The 21,582-nt window shown below is 41.2% G+C and overlaps 2 protein-coding genes across 5 annotated transcripts in view; one reads left to right on the top strand and one right to left on the bottom strand.

Moving 5' to 3' along the window:
- On the top strand, positions 1-8,593 carry ajuba (ajuba LIM protein). The gene is made up of 9 exons (XM_067522734.1): positions 1-405; positions 520-2,738; positions 5,167-5,268; positions 5,443-5,510; positions 5,601-5,663; positions 6,484-6,614; positions 7,171-7,222; positions 7,611-7,679; positions 7,803-8,593. The coding sequence occupies exons 2-9, from the start codon at positions 1,157-1,159 to the stop codon at positions 7,932-7,934; spliced, it is 2,199 nt and encodes a 732-aa protein (XP_067378835.1). The 5' UTR covers positions 1-405; positions 520-1,156; the 3' UTR covers positions 7,935-8,593.
- acin1b (apoptotic chromatin condensation inducer 1b) overlaps positions 8,410-21,582 on the bottom strand; it is a 24,111-nt gene continuing 10,938 nt past the window's right edge. For all 4 annotated transcript variants that reach the window (XM_067522731.1, XM_067522728.1, XM_067522729.1 and 1 more), the window contains exons 8-17: positions 17,355-17,400; positions 15,597-15,742; positions 15,295-15,441; positions 14,995-15,166; positions 14,657-14,802; positions 13,079-13,186; positions 12,169-12,276; positions 10,852-11,239; positions 9,945-10,042; positions 8,410-9,860 (exon numbers count right to left, since the gene is read on the bottom strand). In XM_067522731.1, the coding sequence (XP_067378832.1) occupies positions 9,540-9,860; positions 9,945-10,042; positions 10,852-11,239; positions 12,169-12,276; positions 13,079-13,186; positions 14,657-14,802; positions 14,995-15,166; positions 15,295-15,441; positions 15,597-15,742; positions 17,355-17,400 (1,680 nt within the window). In that variant the 3' untranslated portion in view covers positions 8,410-9,539. The remainder of the gene's footprint in view (positions 9,861-9,944; positions 10,043-10,851; positions 11,240-12,168; positions 12,277-13,078; positions 13,187-14,656; positions 14,803-14,994; positions 15,167-15,294; positions 15,442-15,596; positions 15,743-17,354; positions 17,401-21,582) is intronic.

A 21,582-nucleotide genomic window follows, 5' to 3' on the forward strand; every position in this document is an offset into this window, starting at 1 on the left:
CGACTGTGTTAGAAAAGAGGGGGAGGTAAGTCATTATTTAGGGGGAAGAAAGAAAGAAACTAAATTGTCGACCGTGCAGTGCACACGGGAAGGAAATTTATTATCCTAAGAGGCTCGTTTAGTCCAGCGCCGGGTTTCTGAGAAGTAATTGTAACGGCGCACCGGTTTCCCCCATTTTCCTCTCTGTCTCCAAACTTCTCTGCTACTGTTTCACCAAGTCCCGGGCAGGATTTCTCCTTTGAAAACGGGGATGATAAAAGCAGCCGCGCTAAGGCGGATGGACGGACGCACTGAGGACTCCAGCGAGTACCGTATGTTCGTTTTCTCGCTCCCCGAGAAAAAGTGAATGATGTTATTTTAACTTTTCCGAGCACGGTTCATCCTGAGATGAATGGCAGACATCGGGTGAGTCGACTATCTGTGCACAGACGGATTTATTTTGTTATCTACACTGGACCCACACGAAGCGGCGATAGGCTGCATCCTGCTGAACCTCTGCGCTTTGTGTCTTTTAAAAAGAAAGTTCAAACGGAGGGACGCCCCCACACCGCACCGGATAACCAAGGTATCAAACAGGCTCTACTGAAGTGTATGTGCCAGACGGTGTAATTCACAGAGGAGATGCAGATGTGGAACCACATGAGGGTCCACAAAGGAGGCCCTCCACGGCCATAGGTCACGCAAGTGTCCTGGGTGTGTGTTTCCTCTATTTCCTGTCTGGATTGACGTGAAGTGTTAGTAATTGTCTAATAATCCAATGGATTTTTGCTCACCGCAGTCTACCTGTGCCTGTGGACTTTCCACATGAGGCCAAACTAGATGACTCAGAGGACTTAAGTCATGTAACCACCCTGAAATGTCTTAAAGTTCTTATTTATCTGTTCTCTATTTATTGTGTGTGTGTATTTGTGTGTATGTGTGTGTTTGTATATACAGGGTCCTTTTTTAGCTTTGAGCTAGTTTCAAAATTTATGTTATGTTAAAACGTTGTATTTAAAGCTGACATTTCAATTGTAGTGTAAACTGTAGATTTACTTGAACATCTGTGTTCTGCTGTACATCTACCTACACTGTATGTGAGCACATTAATATTTAACTTGAAGAGAGTGCTGTAAGACTTTGCCTGCACAGGTACAAAACACAAAAAGGCTTGGTCATGGACAGGCCAATAAGCAAGTTATTGGGGAAGTTAAAGTTAACGGACTCTGGCAGTGTAAAATTTAACAGTTCAAAGAAAAAACACGACTCTGCCAACTCCAATAACAGTAATGCCAACAGTGGCATCATCGGAGGCAGCAGTGGGGGCAGCGGTCTGCCGCCAGCTCCCAGCTCTGCAGCTGCCTCGCCCTCCAGACCAAGCCAGTTCTCGCTTGCCTCTGCAACCACAAGCGATACATGTGTTCCAGTGAGTGGGAGAGGAGGAGGAGGAGGAGGAGGCAGCGGAACAGGAGGTGGTGGAGGTATGGGAATGCCCCCCTCTCAGCTCCTCACCCCACCATCAACTTCATCCACTGTGGGTACCTTACCTTCAGAAAGTGACCAACCAATTCATCCTTCCACCTTGGCACCACTGAGGCGTCGCTCCCCTCAGCAACGAGCTTCCTGGTACCTGGGTGAAGGTGTGGATTGCCACCTGAGACGTGAGTCTGGCCTTGGCCCTGAGTGTGACCCACTAGGGGCATTTGGCTCCAAGGCGTCCCTCAATCAACGGCGCTACTCACTGGAGCTGCAACAATTGGTGAGACGACAGCAGCTCCTCTCCCAGCCACCGCCTCTCTCTGTCCCCCCACCATACCCTGCAGCCACGGCCTATGGGTCAGCTCCAAGAGGGAGTGGAGGTGGTCTTGTAGAGCCGGGCTACCTGTCTGAGCCTGAGAGACACAAGCGCCTTTCTCTCCAGGAGGCTCTGTTTTACAAACGCCTGAGCGCTGGCAGTGAACTGTGGGAGAGCACCAGGCCTGCATCACTCTCTCATCCACCACATCGCCCATCTGATGTGACTGGAGGAGGTGTAGGTGGAGGCTTCTTTTATCCCCCAGGACCAACTCTGAGCCCACGTTCATCATTCAGTCTCCAGGAGTCAGTGCTGGTCAGCCCCAGGTCCAGCTTTGCCTCCAGCACAGCCAGTGGTGGAGGAGGAGGCAGCCCCATGGGCAGCCGCTGCAGCAGCAATCGGACCAGCGGCATCAGCCTGGGTTACGATTCTCGCTACTCCACCTCTGGAGGCTTCCCTCCACAGCAGCAGTTGCAATCAGTCCAGACAGGAGGGTCAGTGGCTGGTTATAGTGGTCCAGGCAGGGCTGGTATAACATCAGCGGAGGCCTGGACTCAGTACATGGAGGGAGGGATGCGTCCAGGCGCCCAGGATAGTCGACACTCGTACCCACCTGCAGTTGGAAGTCCAGGAGCAGCGTGCTATCAGGGCAGCTCAGAGTGGTGGGATGAGCATGCGGGGGTGAGAGGCAAAGAGGGGAATATGATTGGTGAGAGGACCCGCTACTCAGACCTGCCTGGCACCTTGTATCAGGAAGAGCTCACCCGACTTCTCCTGAGAGATGCAGCACTGGAAGGTGAAGGGCTTCTGGGGGGCCTGATGCTGAAGGAGCAGTCACTAGCAGTCTCCAAACCAAGCACAATAACACTGGGCCCGTCATCAGCTAGTAGGCCGGTCAAACCTCAGGAGGATCCAGGAGCCCGAGCTGGAAGAGAGCCTGTGGAGAACCGCCAGGAGTTCTTTGGTGAGACCCCCCCTCTTTTTTTTTTTTTTTTTTTAAACAATAAGCTTGGGGCTTAACAGTGGAAACAAAAAAAGCAATTGGAAAGATAGTACGGATACAAGTTCTGAAGAGCTGCATTTAACGTGAATTGTAAAATCACACTCCTAATTGGAGCCAGTGCCACCACTGTTCATGCACCGCTCCCTGCGCATTCATAGCGGAGCGGTGGGTTGCCCAGCATCCGCCCTCACTGTGTTATTATTGTCCTCTTCACTGCCTTGTGTCAGATCACAGGTTTGTCTTTAAATGAAAGGGTTGTGGGGATGGATGGACAGATTAATAGTTGAAAGAGTTTATGGATGGAAAGATGGTGTCTTGGAACCTGCAGAGACATGCAGAATTGTAACACGCAAACCATAAAGGGGAAGAAAAAAATTACTCTGGCTTCAGAAACTGATCCAGACAAGTAGATGTGTTTAGTTGAGGAGAGGGGGATAGGACACACTAAAAGACACACACTGTTGACAAAAAAAAATGAAAGTTGTAAAGCCCCAACAGTGCAGATATGCTTATCATCTTTCAGGCTCATACCTGTGTCCAAAACATCAGGTGATGTCAGCTGGTGTTAAAGGCAGGCGTTGCCAGTTTGACACAGCATTGCGCAGCGTATCTGCTTGACCATTAAAGTGCAAAACTTTGCTGTAAATTACACAGTTCCAGATAAACACAACTCCGACCATTATTTTGAGTCACAGAAGATTAGGACTCAGGACGTGTGTGTGACTATTGTTTCTCTGTGGCAGGGTGTGTTTCCCCCAAGTGACTTCAGGCCACAGTAACGCAGTGTGTGAGTCATGTGTGTGCGAGCTGGTGTGTGTAATGCTGCCTTGGCGTGTGCAGGGGTGGTGTGCTGTAGCCTGTTTTTCTCTTCAGGTATGTGTGCCCGGAGGGGACATACAATACTGTACTCCTCTCAGCCATTAGGAAGAAACCAGAGGCTCTGAGCCGTGAATACTGACGCTCTGAGCTCAGTCGACACACACTCACCTTTACATGCTGAGGACTATTAGGAAAAACCCCTCTCTAATAAAACAGAAAGTAAAAATGAAAAACACTCCTTGTGAATTAAGAAAGTGAAGGAACTGAAAACAATTATTTATTTATTTTTTTGTTCTACAAGATAAAAAGAATAAATGGAGCAATTAATTTAATAAACTTTATTATACTATTTTAAATATTGTTCAGTGTGAAAATTAAAACAAAGTACAAATGTTGCGGTAGAAAATTTGCCAAACCCCTTTGTTTGTGGCTTTAGTACAGCTATGTTTTTCTGCAAAGCCATTGTTTGTAAAAGCTTTTCTATTTTTTTTTAGGTGCCTCAGTTCTGCCTGAGCCACTTAAACCAGTTCTTTTGCAGCTTATGTTATATGTAGCAGCTTCAGACATGATATTTAAAGTTGAATTCCTGTGCCCTCTGGTTTCTGGCTTTGGCAGAGAGCAGTTCATGTTCCTAAATACTGAAGGGACTGTCCAGGATTGTAGCAAGCGAGCATAGGAATACTTGATTCGCGTGGCACTCCCTCAGCCACATTAGAAAGGGGGAAAAATGCAAGCAGACCCTTAAATATCACAGAAAGACTGAGGCCCGGACCACCACGCTATTTTTCCATTTGACATTTAGTGCCCTCACAAGTGCTAAACATGTACAACAGTATTTTGTTAAAGGAAAAACACATGGGATAGTTACGGTAAAGTTGACTGGCTATAGGTTGGTGACCTATAGAGGTTTTTATGCTGTGAACCTATGCTACTGTTCTTGTTCCTGATTGTTATGTCAATAGAGACTTTTCTCATCCTAAATTTAAAAAACTGGTAGGAAAGAAGCAGAGTCTCTGTGGTTTGGCTTCGTAAGGAAGTCATGCATCTCTTCCATTAACTTACCATGTGGAAAATGATTATCTGCCGGTAGATAATAATGAAGGACGCAGCAAAAGTGGTACATTGTATAATTTACTGTCTTGTATTTCCTGATGTTTGTAACATAAAGAAAAAGTGCAATCTTTTATAATCTTCAAATTGCTTCAATTGTTGGGTTTAAAGTAAAATTTAATGGAAGGTCTCAGCTGAAAACCTCCAGAAGAAAGAGTTGGTCTATTTTCTGGAACAACTGCCAAAAAATTGGATCCGGTGGAGTTTCCCTTTAATAACAGAGCCTGAACAGAGGCTCTGGAGTGGATGAGCAAACAGGCTGGCATGGGTAGCTGGGTTTTAACTGTGTGAAAATCCCCTAGGTGGTGTGAACGAGAGGATTTACAAGTGTTGACACTTTGTGTGGAGTTGGATTTCAGACACATCCTCTTGGAATGTGTCGTAAACGAAGTGCTAAGACCCGCCGAGCGATTACTCCACTAAATGCACATTTGTGTTTTTCCCCCTATTGTGCTGCTAGGAACCTGTGTGAAGTGTGGGAAAGGCGTGTACGGGGCAGATAATGCCTGCCAGGCTCTGGACAGTCTCTATCACACCCGCTGCTTTACCTGCGTGTCTTGTGGTGAGTACCATCTCATCTCAAAACACAACAGTGACTGTTTGAAGTGTTTAGCTTAAAGGAGAATTTTTATTAATCAGTGCTACGCCTTAATTAAATGTTTAACCATTGTGTATTTAAATGCCGCGTCTTCATTGTGCTGAGTCAGTTGTCTGCCGTCTCTCCGTCTCTTTGCAGGGCGCACCCTGAGAAACAAGGACTTTTACAATGTCAGTGGTTCTGTGTACTGTAAAGAGGATTATATGGTGAGAGTTGAGGTCATGTTTTGTCATCTCACACAGACTTGTTCAGAGATTGATTTTCTGCTAATGGTAATCTCTTTGTTTTAATAACAGTTCTCAGGATTCCAGGCTGCTGCTGAGAAGTGCAGTGTGTGTGGCCACCTTATTCTCGAAGAGGTGAGATGTTTGATGGTTCTAGACTACAGGACTTATCTTAGATTTAAAGGAACACACTCAAAGCCTCAACCTTTCCTGGTGTAATTGTAGCTATTTGTGTCCTATGTTTCGGAGAATTCCTTTCAAGAACCCCCCAGAGAATACAAAAATTCAGTGACGCCTTTTTGTTGGTTCCTCTTCTGATTCCCACGGCAGATTTCAGTGGAATGTTTGTCTTGGGGTTTTGATAAATAAAGAAATGAGACTCTGTAGTGATTAGCTTAAAAGGTTTTACCATATTTGAACCACATAATAACAATAATAAAAATAAAAAGCTTGCAGTGAGCCTGTGAATCTACTGGCATGATTTTCTGCCTGTCTTCAATGACTTAACCACATCCAAGTGTATAAGAATTTAAAATAATGAAGTTATTCTTAAATCTCTCATTGACCATGTCATGGTCTTTGCTGGATTTAAATTGGTCAAATTCAAGTGTGTTTTTACAACTTCAATGTATATTTTTCTTGTTTGGTCTGATCTTTAGGAGTCAACATTTACCAAATTTATTCCTAACTACTTTTGTTTAATTTACATTTCTTGTATTGTTGCATATTATTGGAGGTGTTTATAGCATACATTAGGAGAAACACTACATAAGTTCTGAAACTAAAAAGTGACTTCTGATTTATATTGTAATTTTTATACAGTTTATTTTAATAATATGTAATGATCATGTAATGCCTTTGTTTGCAGACAAATGAAAAACAGTGGAGAGGCAGTGCACCACTCAAAAAGAAAATGGGACAGACAATAAAGCAATTTTGATGTCTTTATTCTCAGATCTTGCAGGCTGTTGGAAACTCGTACCACCCTGGCTGTTTCCGCTGTGTGGTGTGCTCCAAGGCTCTGGATGGGGTGCCTTTCACAGTGGACCAGCATAGCAACATCTACTGTGTTGCAGACTACAACAAGTAAGAGACATAGGCATAATATTTGCTTGCATCTAACACCAGACCTTTGTCGGATCCATAATTTTTGGTAGGTCTCTAATTGTTTCAGTAAAACAAAATACACTGCTAAAACTCCAGGTCCATCCAGATTCACTAACATTTAGATTGTACTCATGTTGCTGTCAGATCTTATATGGACTTAAGTAACCAGGTGTCATGTGTACGAGAAAACTGGTTACCGAAATCGGGGTAGCACATTACGGAAACCTGGTTTGCCCAGGTAGATTTCTCTTGCAGAACGCTGATTACGCTGCCATATATATATATACGTAGGCAGGTTTCTAATCGGCTTTCTCCAATTGCGCATCTGCGTAACCAAAGGCTGCAGACAGTAAGGTGCACTCAGGTGAGTGAAAGAATGAATCGAAGTAGTTTCCCGTGACCAGGTTACTTACGTGCATGTAAACACCGTTCCCCAGCTTACCCAATAAAGCTGATTTCTCCACGCACCCCAGTTACTTAAGTCCATATAAACACGGTCAATGTCTACATGAAACTTTCACCTGTCGTTCTGCAGGACCTTTGCTCCAAAGTGCGCTGCCTGTTTGCAACCGATCTTACCCACTGAGGTACGCAGTAGTGTGCTTATCTTCTCCATGCACATGTTGGCTGTTTTTCTTTTGTTATTCTTGCATATAAAACTGGGATCTCATGCGTAGTAGTAAAATCTTGAGAAAAGACTAACTAGAACTAGAGAAGAACACAAGGAACGGGTACTAAACTTGTGTGTGTAAGATGAAACAATTCAAATGCATAAAAGTTATGCATTTATCATGCACTCGAGACCGTTTCTTAAACGTTTGTATGAGAAAGCATTTTTAGCTATTTCAAAATCTGTTTGTATGGCTTATTTCCTGTGATTTATTTTTCCCTAAACTGTTCCAATTAAGAGTAAAGCAAAGTTAGGATGATTAGGAAATACTGTAAATGTTTAACGCCCCCCACTCTGTGTCTCAGGGCAGTGAAGAGATCCTCAGGGTTGTGTCTATGAACAAAGACTATCACTTTGAGTGCTACCACTGTGAGGTGAGTCATCGTCAGCTAATGAGCCACACACTTGCAGAACAAGAGCGGCAAATTGTTACGATGTGACTTTTTACTATTAAGTATAACGGTAGCTGACTTTACTTTCCGTCTCCCCCATCCCAGGAGTGTGGTAAGCAGCTTTCTGATAAGCCTGGGTCACAGTGCTTCCCCCTGGACTCTCATCTCCTCTGCCACTCCTGTCATATGAGCAGAGTGTGTGCCACTCATAACATTCCCCCTCACAACACACACTGATCAGCATCATGCATGCAGCTCTGGGCATCAGAGAAAGGTGGTAATAACATTCCTCTCTTTCTCATGTGCTTTAGTTCTCTCACACTTTCTCCAGGATGAAACTGTTCATATTAAGACCGCAACTTGGATCAGTTACTTCTGTCACATGTACATGCCTGCTGTATTTCTTGTACTATTACTGTATCATACTTTTAAAGGGAATGGGAAAGGAACTACTGTTGTATTTTTTAACCCCAATGTGGCTACTGTTTGCTGTAGAAGAACAAGGGATTTTTGCTTAACTCCTAAGTACATATCGCTAGCAAACATTTTGCACTTAAAGTTGTCTGTAAGAAATTTGTGAATCTGTACAATTTGGGTTGAAATATCACATTCTGTTATAAATAAATTCTTTTGTGCTCCAACAATTGCTTACTTGATATATACAGCTTAGAAATGTCAGGAATAATGTTAATTAAAACTAAAACAGACGAGCTGATAACCAATTTAAATTTATTGAATTTTTCTAAAATTATTGGTACATTCAGCACTTGTTGAAAGAGGGGAAAAAACAAAACCAAACTAAACTAAAAACACAATTAAAAAATATTACAATTGTAACCATTACTCTATTAGAATTTTTTTTTTTTTACCTCTTTTATATATATATTTATATATATGATTGAAAGGTCTAAAGAGGTGTTTGCAAATGGATGTGTCAGGGAATATTAACTCCCTGTAATAAGGATTAGAAAGGTTTTCGTGTCCTCCACTTCCCTAAATACATAAAGTAAAGACAAACCTGGGCACGTGCATTTCTCTTGCAACACCCATACACCATTTATCTTCCTATCACACTTTTGTTACAGTGTTGACTTCAGCACTAGTTGTAACTATGTGAGAGATGGTTATAACACACACACAGTTCCCCTGCAGTAACACGCAGCCAACCCTTTCAGAAGCTGAAAAAAAAAAATAATAATAATCCATATAACTTCAAAATAACCCTTCTTACACTGACAAAGGAGGACAGTAAATTCAGTTATATCTTAGCGCTGAAGAGTGGAACACTAAAACTGATCCTAGAAAATATCTGAAGGTCAGGGATCTATTTTGGTCTGGTTTTATTACAGGGCTCGGAGCAGGAAGGAACTGCACCCGCAGAACTAAAATAAAGAGGCGGGCTCCCAAACCTCAGTGGGACAAAATGCTGAGGCCAGCCCAAAAAAATTAAAATTCCATCCTCCTAGTTTCCTTTTAATGGAGGAGAATTAACAGACTACAAGGAGATGAGGAACTCTATTCTCTATAGTGGGGGTAGAACTGACCTGTGCTTCTGCAAGACAGAAAAGACAAGTGGGAGTTTAGCTAGAATGTTTACTTTACTCTAAAACATGTAATGATTATTTTTGATGTAAACTAACATTAATGAGAAATGGGGAAATGGCAGAAGTGTGTGGAAGACAATGGTGGCGTCAAAGAGGGCAAAGTAAAGCACGGCGGGGCAGATAGTGAGGAGCTGACAGGTCCTGAATTTTACTCGGTACAAACACTCCCTCCCAACATTTCCTGTCTGTTGAATCCTCTGCTACGCTGCTATCAGCTTTCCCTGCAGCTGCCCACCCCTCAGCGACGTCTGTCCCTGGTGTTGCTACAGCTACGAGTACGCCGTCCACTGCCATCGCCAGCTGAGGGTCGTCTGGGTCGATGGCCGCTGTCCCTCTTTTTGTCCCCCTCTCTGTCTCGGCCACGGGCTCTCTCTCTGTCTCCGTCAGCTCCTCGCCCTCCTACTCCACTGCTTATTGTCACACTGGCATCCTTCTCCCGACCCTTCAGCTTATCTTTCTTCTCCTCTTCCTTCCGCTTCTTGTCTTCCTCCTCTTGCTCCTTTCGTCTTCGCTCACGTTCTTTTTGCCGCTCTGTGCGGTCCAAAAGCCTCTGAGCCGCCTGGTGGACACAAAGCATAGATTAATTACATGGTACAAGTAAAATCTCAGACTGACTCAAAATGTAAAAAGAATAGGAACAAACCTGCTCCTCAGTGAGGGGAAGCCAGTATATACATGGAGCTGCTTTAGTTTTGAGGAACAAGTCATCTAGAAGTTTGGCTGGAGGTTCGTCTACCTTCTCTGTTGGTGAGGACAATGAAATACATGAAGGTGTATGTGAAGATTAAAAGAAGGTGCAGTTTAAGCCTCTGCTGCTAGACCTAAAATGATTACTGGAAAATAAATCTTATCAATTATTTTGCTGATCCAAAAAATATTTTACTTTTGGCCAACTCACACAGGAAAATTTTTACCTACTAACATTTTATAGACTAAATGATATTTTGAGAAAGTAATGTTTAGATAAATTAGTAATTCAATCAATGCTTACCAAGTAGTGCCCTCAGTTAAGTTTTTAACAAATTAAGCAAAGTCTTCATAGAATCATGACTAACCAACTCTGTGATGGCAAAGCAATTAAAAACCAGTGCCTTGACAAGATTTGGTCCGTATTTATTGAGACTACTACCAATTGGTAATGTGCTCACCAGTATATATTTATCTAGCTTTTCTATATGCTCCATTTGCAATCTACAATCCCAGCTACAGCAGGGGAATCATTTTTGTGCCACTTCCAGCACCTGCTTAGGTTTCTTGCTCTAAGTGTAATACTAGTGTTTTTGTGCTCTGAGGGAGGATGATTCATATTTTAATTTTTTTTAAATAATTCAATTTAACGACAATTTTTGCAGTTCTGGACAGATTTTACAATAATTAAGATTAATAGGGTGCAGCCTGTAATGCAGGACACTTGTCAACTGCCTGAAAACATGTAATGGACAAAATACCCTATTGGGATTAATAAGGTTTTGAATTATTGCCATATATTTTCTCTCTATTCATTAGCATATTTAATTCCAATGTCTTTTATTTTCAATTCTTTTTCCTACCCTTCTTATCAGTCTTCCTTTCCTTGCTCCTTGCCCTCTCCCTCCTCTTGCGATCCCTGTCTCTAGATCGAGATCGTCGTTCATCCTCTCCTGGTCTTGCGAATTCTCTGACCTTATCTCGGTCCCACTCCCGCTCACCACGGGCTCGCTCCCGGCGCTCCATTTCTCTTTCCCGCTCTGCCCACAGATCCCGCACTCCTCCCACTCCACGGTCCCATTCTCGGTCTCGGTCTCGTTCTCGCTCCCTGTCCCTTTCTCTGTCACGGTCTCTCTCTCTGTCCTTCTCTCGCTCAGGCATTAGAGGGGGCAGACGGTTCTGAGGACCCCCAGGCTGAGACACATGGTCCTCTTCCTTGTCTGGTTTCAACACACCTTTGTGAAAATCCAGCTGAAGGAAACAAGAGTATGAAGCAGAAATATTTAAACCTGACAGCTTAGATTAAAAAATTGCTGAAATTTTTAAAAAGTACGATACAGAGATAATGGCCTTTTCTGCCATGTGAGAGGCTTTTCCTATTTTAATTAGAAACTCCTGGTCTTGATATTGACTACAGCTTTAAAATAAAAACAAAAGCCCAGCTGAAATAGCTCCTAATAATAAATCTTTTTATTGCTCGTCTTTACATTGAATAGTCCTGGTTGCATATTTCACATGCCTCATGATTGAGATTAGAGATGTGATGAATCACCTGAAAAATTTGTTTTTATGAATGTTGACTCAGTTTTACCAAGTAGTAATCCCCTTATTATGTCCAGAATTGTATTTGTATACTTCAAAACATTTGCAAATCATTGTATTCTGTTTTCATTTACAATTTACACATCATACGACCTATTTTTTTTTTTTTTTTTTTAAATTGGGGTTGTAGAATCAAAACATTGTTGAAATGGACATGAATCAAGTCGGACACCAAGAAATATAAATAAAATATAAATAGTCGCTTATATAGCGCTTTTATCCAAAGCGCTTTACAATGTTGCTTCCCATTCACACACACTCACACACCGATGGCGGTGGCTGCCATGCAAGGTGCTCACCTGACCCACCGGGAGCAACTTGGGGTTCAGTGTCTTGCCCAAGGACACTTCGACTTGTAGCCAGGAGCGGGGATTGAACCACTGACCCTGTAGTTCATGGTTAACTGCCTTACCAACTGAGCTACAGCCGCCCCGAAATAAAACCAAATTTAATCAAATAGTGAGTTTGCCCAATGTATTCTTGAACTGAATATCCTTCCCCTCATTTACTGTAATTAGAACTTAAGGCCAAACGACATCAGCAATTTGGCTAACACTGAGAATTTAGGTGCTCATTACCTCTGCCTGCTCACAAAAGTTGACACCAAGGACCTTGGGATTGCTCGGAGGCCATTTGACGCCGTGGAGGGCATTTCGGGTGGCAACTGCCTCCTCTGTTGTTGCATACTATGAGGAAAGGAAAGGTGCTGTCAGATGCACAGTCATCTCATCTCAATCAACAAAAACAGAATTATAGGAAAAGCTACAGGACAAAACAAACATGATCAGTGTATATCAATCATAACCAGCATGAACACTAGTGGTCTTAATAATGTTATAGAAAACAAGGGTCAGCAGGGGCACTCTGCAGTCTGCAACTATGCAGCCCCATACACAACAAAATGTATTACCTTTGCACACAGTGTATTACAAATACACAAACTCTTTACTCCGGTAAAATAGCAAGTATTGGCCTAAAACAATTTTCAGTACCACTTGAAATCATTTAGTCAAGCCAAAGTCCCAAACAGAAGAAAAGAAATAAAGAAAACAATGATGATAGTGATTGTGGCAAGTTGACAGTTGGTTAACCCATAGTGATACTTTAGCATTTATTAGTTGACAATATATAAAACAAAAAAAAAAAAAAAAAAAAAAAAAAAAAAAAAAAAAAAAAAAAGAATATTTTTATATTAATACCACCAGGTGGTGTTAATGTCGTGGCTGATCAGTGTTTGTCTCCAACTGAATTTTCCTGGAGAAGAGCAGGAAACAATTCCTAGTGGTCAACCTCTCAACAGTCCTGCACAATGGTAAAAACCATGGTCCACCAAGCCCATGGTAAAACAATAAAACCACACCAAATGCTAATCACTAATAATAGTTCTGCTTTTGATAAAGACTAGAAGCTTCAAATTGGTCGTATGTGGCAGCTTAATCATGCTTGCACAGATTCCCAAAACAATTTTAAACATTTTTTAGTACGTACTGTAACAAAGCAGTGGGATTTGATCTTGTCGATCCAGAAGCCATCTTCCACCACGCTGCCTGTCCGGTTCAGGAGTTCTTTCAATTGGCCCAGAGTAAAGGGTCGTACCTGTAGGATGAGAATGGACAGCCACAGTTGTGGAAGGCAGTCAGCACAAATTGTGGTCACTTTCAAGTCTGATACAACCATGTATATTTTTCAAATATTTCCTAAATCCATTATGAACAAGCCTTAATGGGGCTGAGATGACCACGACTTTCAATTAAAATAGAGAATTTCTATATGTAAATGACAGCAAGATCAAAAAGAAAAACAGAAAAATGCTAAACACACAGATCAATGTTGGCCAGTCCAGCACATTAAGTTCCAAGTGAAACATTTTGAATACCGATTACTGCGTTATGTTATGTAGGTTGTATTCAAATTTGTAAACCTGTTTTTAATTTCAGATTAGTTCAAACTTGATTTCTGAGAAAAAGCAACTAGGGAAAAAAGGATTTCCATGAAATCTGTTATAGACATTTCTCCTCCTTAATGGGTGGGCCTTAATCCCCTGACATTTTATTAAGTACCACTACCAATTATTTCCACTTCAACAATTTGATATAACACATTTAAAACTACTGTCGCGTTTTCTGGGATCTCTGCTTCAACGACTGCCCAAACATAAGATGCAGAAATAACCGTCTTCTGCTTTCTGCTTTCCTCAGTAACAAAACGGGCTCAAAACTGGTTCAGAACAGTATCGAAGCAATATTAAAACCTTCAAAACATCTGAAAACTTACAAAAGAAAATGGAAAAAGAAAAAAGAAAAACAGCATGATGCACACTCCCTACAATTAATTAGCATACCATGCTGATTACACGATAAAAAAGTCCTTTACACTACATGTGATACAAATACCAATAAAACAAACTCAAACTCGTAATAACGTTGTGTTGGTTAGTTAACCAAATATATATCAGTAGTTTACACAAGTTTTTTTTTTTTAAGTAACAGTAACATCCCTATGGTTAACGATGAAGCAGAGTCTTTTCAACACTTTCAGATTAAATTTAACCTGCAACTTCGGTCTACATCTGCACTCTGCTGCAGCCAGATCACCCACACTGGACTTATGTTTGATTTTCCATCTCCCCAGAAACTGCTTTTTCTGGGAGCCTTTAGTAAGGCTGGTTGGCATTAGAAAACTGATAAGTCTTTGATCCTTGCATAAATATTGCTTCTATGACACAAATAGAAAAATCTTTAAATGCCAGTTATTTCATGTGTAATGTCTCGTTGTCATTGTCTGTTTAGTAAATGACTTTGTCCCCCAACTTAAGGTGATGCTTAGCTACAGCCTTAATACCTGGGTAAATGTTCCTGAATCTAATTATGGGTATATAGTGGTTTCCACTGGCATCCACATAATATGCCTCATTCATACAAACCATCTATGGTAAATTTGGAAATGCAGGATTTTTGTTTGTGAATATTTTCACCCAAGATTTTAGTCCATGGAAAGTCCAAGGCTTTAAATTCACAGACTTTCAAATAGACAGTATTACACTGCACTCTAGACAAAGAAACACACCAGGTTGGTCACATGGATGATATCTGAAATTTTGCCACGAGGAGGTGAGGGCTCCCTGGATGTGCGGACAGGGTCATCAATAGTGACAGATACACCAGACTTCTGCTGACTGATTGAGCGACGCACCAGACTGTCATTTGGAGTAACTGTGGGTAAAAAGAAGAAGAGGTGAGATGAGTGAGTGGGCTAGCTAAAATACAATAATGCCTGTAATCAAGAATAGAGGAAAATATGAAGTACTGCCTTAGGGATAATGGAAAACACAAGGGGCAAAGAGATGTGTACCCAACAATCTACAGCATTTAAAAAGCCACAAACCTTCCACTGAGGAAGTTTACCTTTCTTTGCCTCTGCGTCAAGCTTTATAGATGTCTGTGTTTCCAAGGCTTCTTCAGAAAGACTGTTCTTCCTTTTATCTCTAGAGGTCCTGCGTTGTTTTTCTCTCTCTGTTGGCTCTGCATCTTCCTCTTCATTTGTCTGTCCATTTTCCTGGCTGTCACCTGAGACAACCTAGGTTTGATTTACAGATAAAAAAGACAAATATGTCATTTTGTTTCAGTATTTTTGTGTGAAAAACAATGTTTTTAACATCTTCATCCTCAATTTTCAGCCAACATCACTCATATGTCTTTCTTTACCTGTGTGACAGTGCGTTGGATCTTGAGTCCTTTGTCCTGGTCACCACGACTGGTGTCCAGGTTCTCCTCATCCCCAGATAGTTGAAGCTCCTCTGGGTGAAGCTCTACCACTGCTTCCTGGTTTACTTTGATATCTGGAATCAAAGACTAAAGAACCAAAAGACAGACAAAAGACATTGAACTACAAAACAATTCTATAGTTCTAAAGCAAAAAAAGTCAGATAAAAAGTGGCCAAATCAGTTTTTCACATTTTCTCAAAATTGCTGGACACCTGTTCCTAGTCTTAGTGATGTGTCATTACCTTCAGTGATTCAGTGGTGATGCTGATTGATGGTTTCTTAGCTGTGACTGCGGTGCTGGAGCCCCACCGCCTCTTTCTCCCTGCTGCAGCTCCCATCTCATGCTCTCCTGCTCCTCCATCTGTGGTGGCAGGAGACATCTTACTACCTGAAGTGTAGAAGCAAAAAATAATAATTTAGTTTTTCATTGAAAGGAGAGAAAATGCACTCCAGGATTAACGATTTGCTCTTTGACAGGTCACTGAGAGTTCATAGCCTAAAAATTATATAAATTCCTAACCCAAATAGTATGTCAGATGTTGAAAGTGAGACATTTTAACATTTCATGAAAAATATTAGCTCATTTGAATTTGATCGCAGCAACACATCTCAAAAAAGTTGGAACAGGGTAAGGTTTACCATTGTGCAGCATCCGATCTTTTAACAACATTCTGTAAATGTGTGAGAAGGGAGGAGACCAGTTGCTGGACTTTTAGTAGAGGAAATTTGTCCCCATTCTTGTCTGATGCAGAATTCTAGCTGCTCAACAGTCCTGGGCCTTTGTTGCCAGATTTTTCCTTTTAAGATGCGCCAAATGTTTTCTATGGTGAAAGGTCTGGACTGCAGGCAGGCCAGTTCAGCACCAGGACTCTTTTCCTGCGAAGTCTTGCTGTTTGTGATGGATGCAGTATATGGTTTATCATTGTTTTGCTGAAATATGCAACGCCTTCCCTGAGACAGACATTGTCTGGTTGGGAGTTGCTCTTAAACTTCTACATACTTTTCAGCATTGATTGTGTGCAAGCTCGCTATGCCATAGGCACTACTGCACCCCCATACCATCAGAGATTCAGGCTCTTGAACTTTCTGCGAATAACACACTGGATGGTCCTCTCCTGTTTAGTCCACAGGACACGGCATCCATGGTTGCTGAGAATTTTAAAAATTGATTCATTTGACCACAGAACAGTTTTCCATTTTGCCTTAGACCATTTTAAATGAGCTTTGGCCCAGAGAACACAGTGACATTTCTGGATCGTGTTCACATATAGCTTCTTCTTTGCATGATACAGATTTAACTTACATGTGTAGATTGCACAGGGAACCATGTTCACAGAGTGACTTCTGAGTGTTTCTGAACCCATGCAGTATTGTCCAGTAGAGAATCATGCCTGTTTTTAATGCAGTGTTGCCTGAGGGCCCGAAGATCCACCACATCCAGTTTTGACCTCCGGGCTTGTCCCTTGCACACAGAGATTCCTTTTGATTCTCTGAATCATTTATAAGATATTATAAATAGTACATGGTGGGATCTTTAAAGTCTTTACAATTTTACATTCAGGAACATTTTTCTGAAATTGTTTTACAGTTGTTAGATGCAGATTAGTGAACCTGTGCCCATCTTTACATTCGAGAGGTTCCAGTTATTTTTATACCCACGTTACTGACCTGTTCCCAATTAACCTAAATAGTTGTCAAATGCTCCTCCAACTGTTTTTGTATTTGCAGCAATTACTTTTCCAGCCTTTAGTTGCCCTCTTCCAACTTTTTTGAGATGTGTTACTGCCATCAAATTCAAAATAAGTTAATATTTTCTAAGTAATGGTACAATTTTTTAGTTTCAATATCTGACATGTTTATGTCATAATGTGAATAAAATATGGGTTGATGAGATTTGCAAATCATTACATTCTGTTTTTATTTACATTTTCACATCTTTCCAACTTTTTGGTAAATGGGGTTGTAATGCCTCGGGTAGGACATGTAATTGGGATACTCACTGGTCAGAGAAATCTTGCGAGCAGCAAAAGCCTTAGGAGTAGTGCTCTGGAAGGAGAGAGAGACAGAGAGAGAACATACAGAAACCCCAGGGGTGTGGGGCGAGATGAGAACCAAGAATCCAGACTCAATCAGACATCAACACAGAGGTGGTGAAACAGGAAAAGTGGAGGGGGGTGGGGCAGGGGGTTAAAATAACAAAGGCCTGGAGGTTCCAATTGTACCACAATAAGAGGCTTTTTGGTCATTACAGAGAAACTCCAGACACACTTCCACCTTCCAACTCTGCTCAAAGACACTTTGATAAATCATTACGCTCCTATGTGTATATATATATTATATATGGGTTTGAGTGAGACTAAGTACAAAAATGTGCATGATTTGCAGTAGGACATGAATAGACCTGTGTCAAACTCAAACTGGGTCTTATGATAATATGATATGTTATTACGAGGACTTGGAGAATAGAAAAAAAACAGAAGAGCGGCTATGCATCAGTATTTAGAACAAGTGATACTTAACACTGCCATTCTCTTACAAAACTTTATTATTGTTTGTTATTTCTTTGGCGTCAACACTGCTGCTGTGCTCATTTAGCATTAAGATAATAGTGTTTTGTTAAATAAAAGTTTGTAATTGAGTAACTATGTTAAATTCTGCATTAGTGCAGATGAGCAGAGCTGGAGAACCAAGTGCTGAAGACGCCAAAATATCTATCAATAGTGCAATTTAAAATCACCTTAAAGATTTAACATACTTGACAGACATCATATAGTAACAGTCAGCTTTTAAATGTACGATGAATACGATCAGCTTGGTATTAAAATACCAAATTAAAACTGCAGTTTATGTGACAGCTCTACTTTTTTTTTTTACAACTACAAAGAGGGATTTAATTTACTCCTCTTATTTACAAAAAGATCAAGAGATAAGAGAAATGTTTCTTTACAGTACCCAATCAAATGTTTTATACATTTTAAATAAAGGAATAAGGATAAGTCATTTCCTGGTACCATTTAACACCTGATTCCTTACTGGCTCGACTATGGCCCAACCGCACAACAGTGTGTACTGTATTGGGCAACAAGGATCCAATCAAAGTAGGCAGAGGAGTGAGGGCATGGCTCGATTTGAGTATGCAGATTAGCCACCAGGCAGGAACTGATCACTGGATTGGACTTTTTTTCTTGAATGGGGCTGGGGAGAACTTTTCTTGATTCACTGATGATCATAGAGTCACATGTTAGTCTTTTCATGAAGTGGATTCAAACTGTTTTGCCACTGAGTCTGACAGGGGATGGGGGTGGGTATACTTAGTCCACGACTTTTAAAGTACATCTGAAAGGCTAAAACAAATCCATTTTGTGAAGGTTGAGTCTTGTCTTTATTTGTCCATAATCTCCAATGATCATTCATGTTTAGCCTTTCTGACACTTGTGGGAGATTTGTTTGTTGTCCGAAGAGCTTGGTTTCACGTAGTTTGGATACTGAGAACATTTGCTGACCAATTCTTGAGGTTGTTGAGCAAGTTTTATCAAAAAAGGATGGTCTGTCTCAAGTCTCTCAATTTGAATCGTGTAACAAAATAATCCGAGAGCATATATGATAGTTAAATTACAATCCACAGAACTAGTCAAAATTAGAGGGCTTATGGCATTGCTGGCACAAATGCGTCTGCATACAAATGGAATCATGAGATGCAAGGGCTAAGCTGTGGGTGTAGTAAAAAAAAAACTGATTTATAAATACACAGTAGCAACTGCAGTTGTCCATCCGCCAGCTCAACAGCACATCACAAATCACAGTTCAGTTCATCAACAATGCGGTAGAAGGGAAATGGGAGATGAAGATTTTTTTAGTACATCCAGCTCTTTTGGCACAGGTGTGGATTATCAATCTTATTGTTTATCCACAAAAAGCTACAGTGCTTGCTATGGGGGCATCATGTCTTTTGGCAGTCTCTGTTACAGTGCAACTGGTGCAGAGTTCAGGGAAACAGTTCTTATTAGGCATGGTGACAGAATTCACAGGCAGAGTCAAAAAGTGGAATCTTTTACATGCACACCTGGATAATAAATCCTTTTGAATAGTCTGAAGTGCTAGTCAATGCAGGAGATCAGCCTTGACAAGTTTAGCCTTCCAAGCCCAACCGGGAAGTGTTCCAGATGCTTCAAAGTTTCAGTAAAGGTCCATATCATTATGTCACACCAATACACAAATATCTTGTCCATAAAGCCCCGCAAATATCTCTTCGAAGTAGATATTAGTTGCTCCGGTGTATTTGTTTTTAAAGCTTAAACCCCAAATAACGATAATGCTGTGATTTCTCTTTGTGTTATTGCAGCAGTTCTCAGTCCAAAGTCATTACTCGTACCCCACAAGCAGAGGGCAGTGTAGGATGAAATGTCAAAGTGGAAGCAAAACTGGAGAGCTGAAGAGTTTTGTCATTTCTCTGAGATGCATCTGGCTTTTAGAAGTCGGAAGATGACACGTACAGACTGTGTATCCTCAAAATTGCATTTGGTAAAGGTGGGAAAAGAGGGAGGAGATACAGATCATTGCAAATGCCCTCCCCTTCCTTTGCCTTGTCATTCATCACTGCACCATGCAGTACAGTCCAGTTCAATTCATATTAGCGAGCAGGATACCAACCCCTGAGGCTGGGTTGCTATGACAATTGTATGCTGCTGCTGTTACCATGGCTGCCACTGCTGTAGGTGGTGTTCTGATGCAAGCTCCAGTTCCTGCTGGTTCAGCGAGTCACTGTAGGGTTAGAGGGGAGGCCTTGCAGGCTCAGGCCTATTTCAGGTGCCAGCGACACACTTGGGCATAGCGGGACGGGAGTTGTAGGAAGAGTAGGAGAAGTGGAGGAGGTGTTGGTGGTGGTGGTAGTAGTAGTAGTAGTAGTATTAGTAGTACTCAGCAGGTACCATTAGGGGCAATGGAAGAGGCATGGGCACCTTCATAACAAAGCAATCAATGTGGTTTTAAACAGCAATAACACCATAAAAAATATATAGAGAAGCGTTCATGATGGGATACAAAGTAATAAGATGGATAGTAAGGGGACACAGGGGAAGAGAGGCAGTGACAGAGAGAGATGTGTGGAAGGAGCAAGCTAAAGAGCAGAGGGAATGAAAACAGGGTGAAAGAAAGAGCAGAAACAAGCCCTGATGCATCTCTACATAAAGTGTCAGGGCCCATTACTCATGCAACCCCACGGGAAAAACAAATCCCCCAAACACAAACACTCTTGCACACACAGTAAAAAGACACACACTGATAACATCAATAGCATAGATGCTCACCAGTAAATCTAATTTTGCTCTAGTCTAGTACGTCAGCAGCTTAATGCTTTAAATGTAATGTATGATTGCGAACATCCTCTTACACAGCTCCTCAACTGGTTTCAACAGGAGTGCAAAGACTTGACAAGCTATATCTACATAATAAACTCTAAAATGCAATACTCTGGTCTGAATGATTGACTCCTTAGACCCCGACACACCACATTAGGACTAATCTATAGGTAACTATCAAAACACACATTTAATACCATTTGTAAATCATTAAACACATTTTATGATGTGTTGTACCTTAAGGATATACCCAATATCTTTTGGTGAGTAACACTCAATGTTAACATCTACAATAGCTTACATGGTGTACAATGGTCTGCTGTGGTGACCCCTGAAGGACAAGCTGAAAGCAGGTGATATTTTTCTTTAAGCCTGTGCTGATGTGCTTGACTTGAGGTGGGAAAGTACAAAGGGGCATTCTCCATACCTAATTATGTAGATGAGGGCTGACCCAAGTGCAGAATAGATAAATTTATGGAACTTGTGCCGATAAAGCCAGAATATATAAACACATCTGTAAAAGTTCACCTGATCACACAGCGAAAACAACAGATAACAGGTTGAGACTGATAAACAAAAATAAAAACAAAACAGTCTGTTCATCGTCCAAACTAAGAAAAAATAAAATAAAATTTGATTATGTATATAAATCTTAAATGGCCATAATATCAACTGAGAAAATGTTTGATAAAGTGATTGATCACTTTGATTAACAACCAATCAAGAATTCTTTACTGACTACGTCTGCTATTCATTGTTATTTTTGTTTTTTACTGCCGTCAAAATGTGCTGAAAAGTAGCAATTTTACTTAAAATTTTCTTTTTTTTTTGCTCCTTTCAGTTTATCCTGTGAGTTCAGGGTCGCCACAGC

The sequence above is a fragment of the Channa argus genome, chromosome 12 (assembly GCF_033026475.1).
Source record: "Channa argus isolate prfri chromosome 12, Channa argus male v1.0, whole genome shotgun sequence".
Lineage (NCBI taxonomy): Eukaryota > Metazoa > Chordata > Actinopteri > Anabantiformes > Channidae > Channa > Channa argus.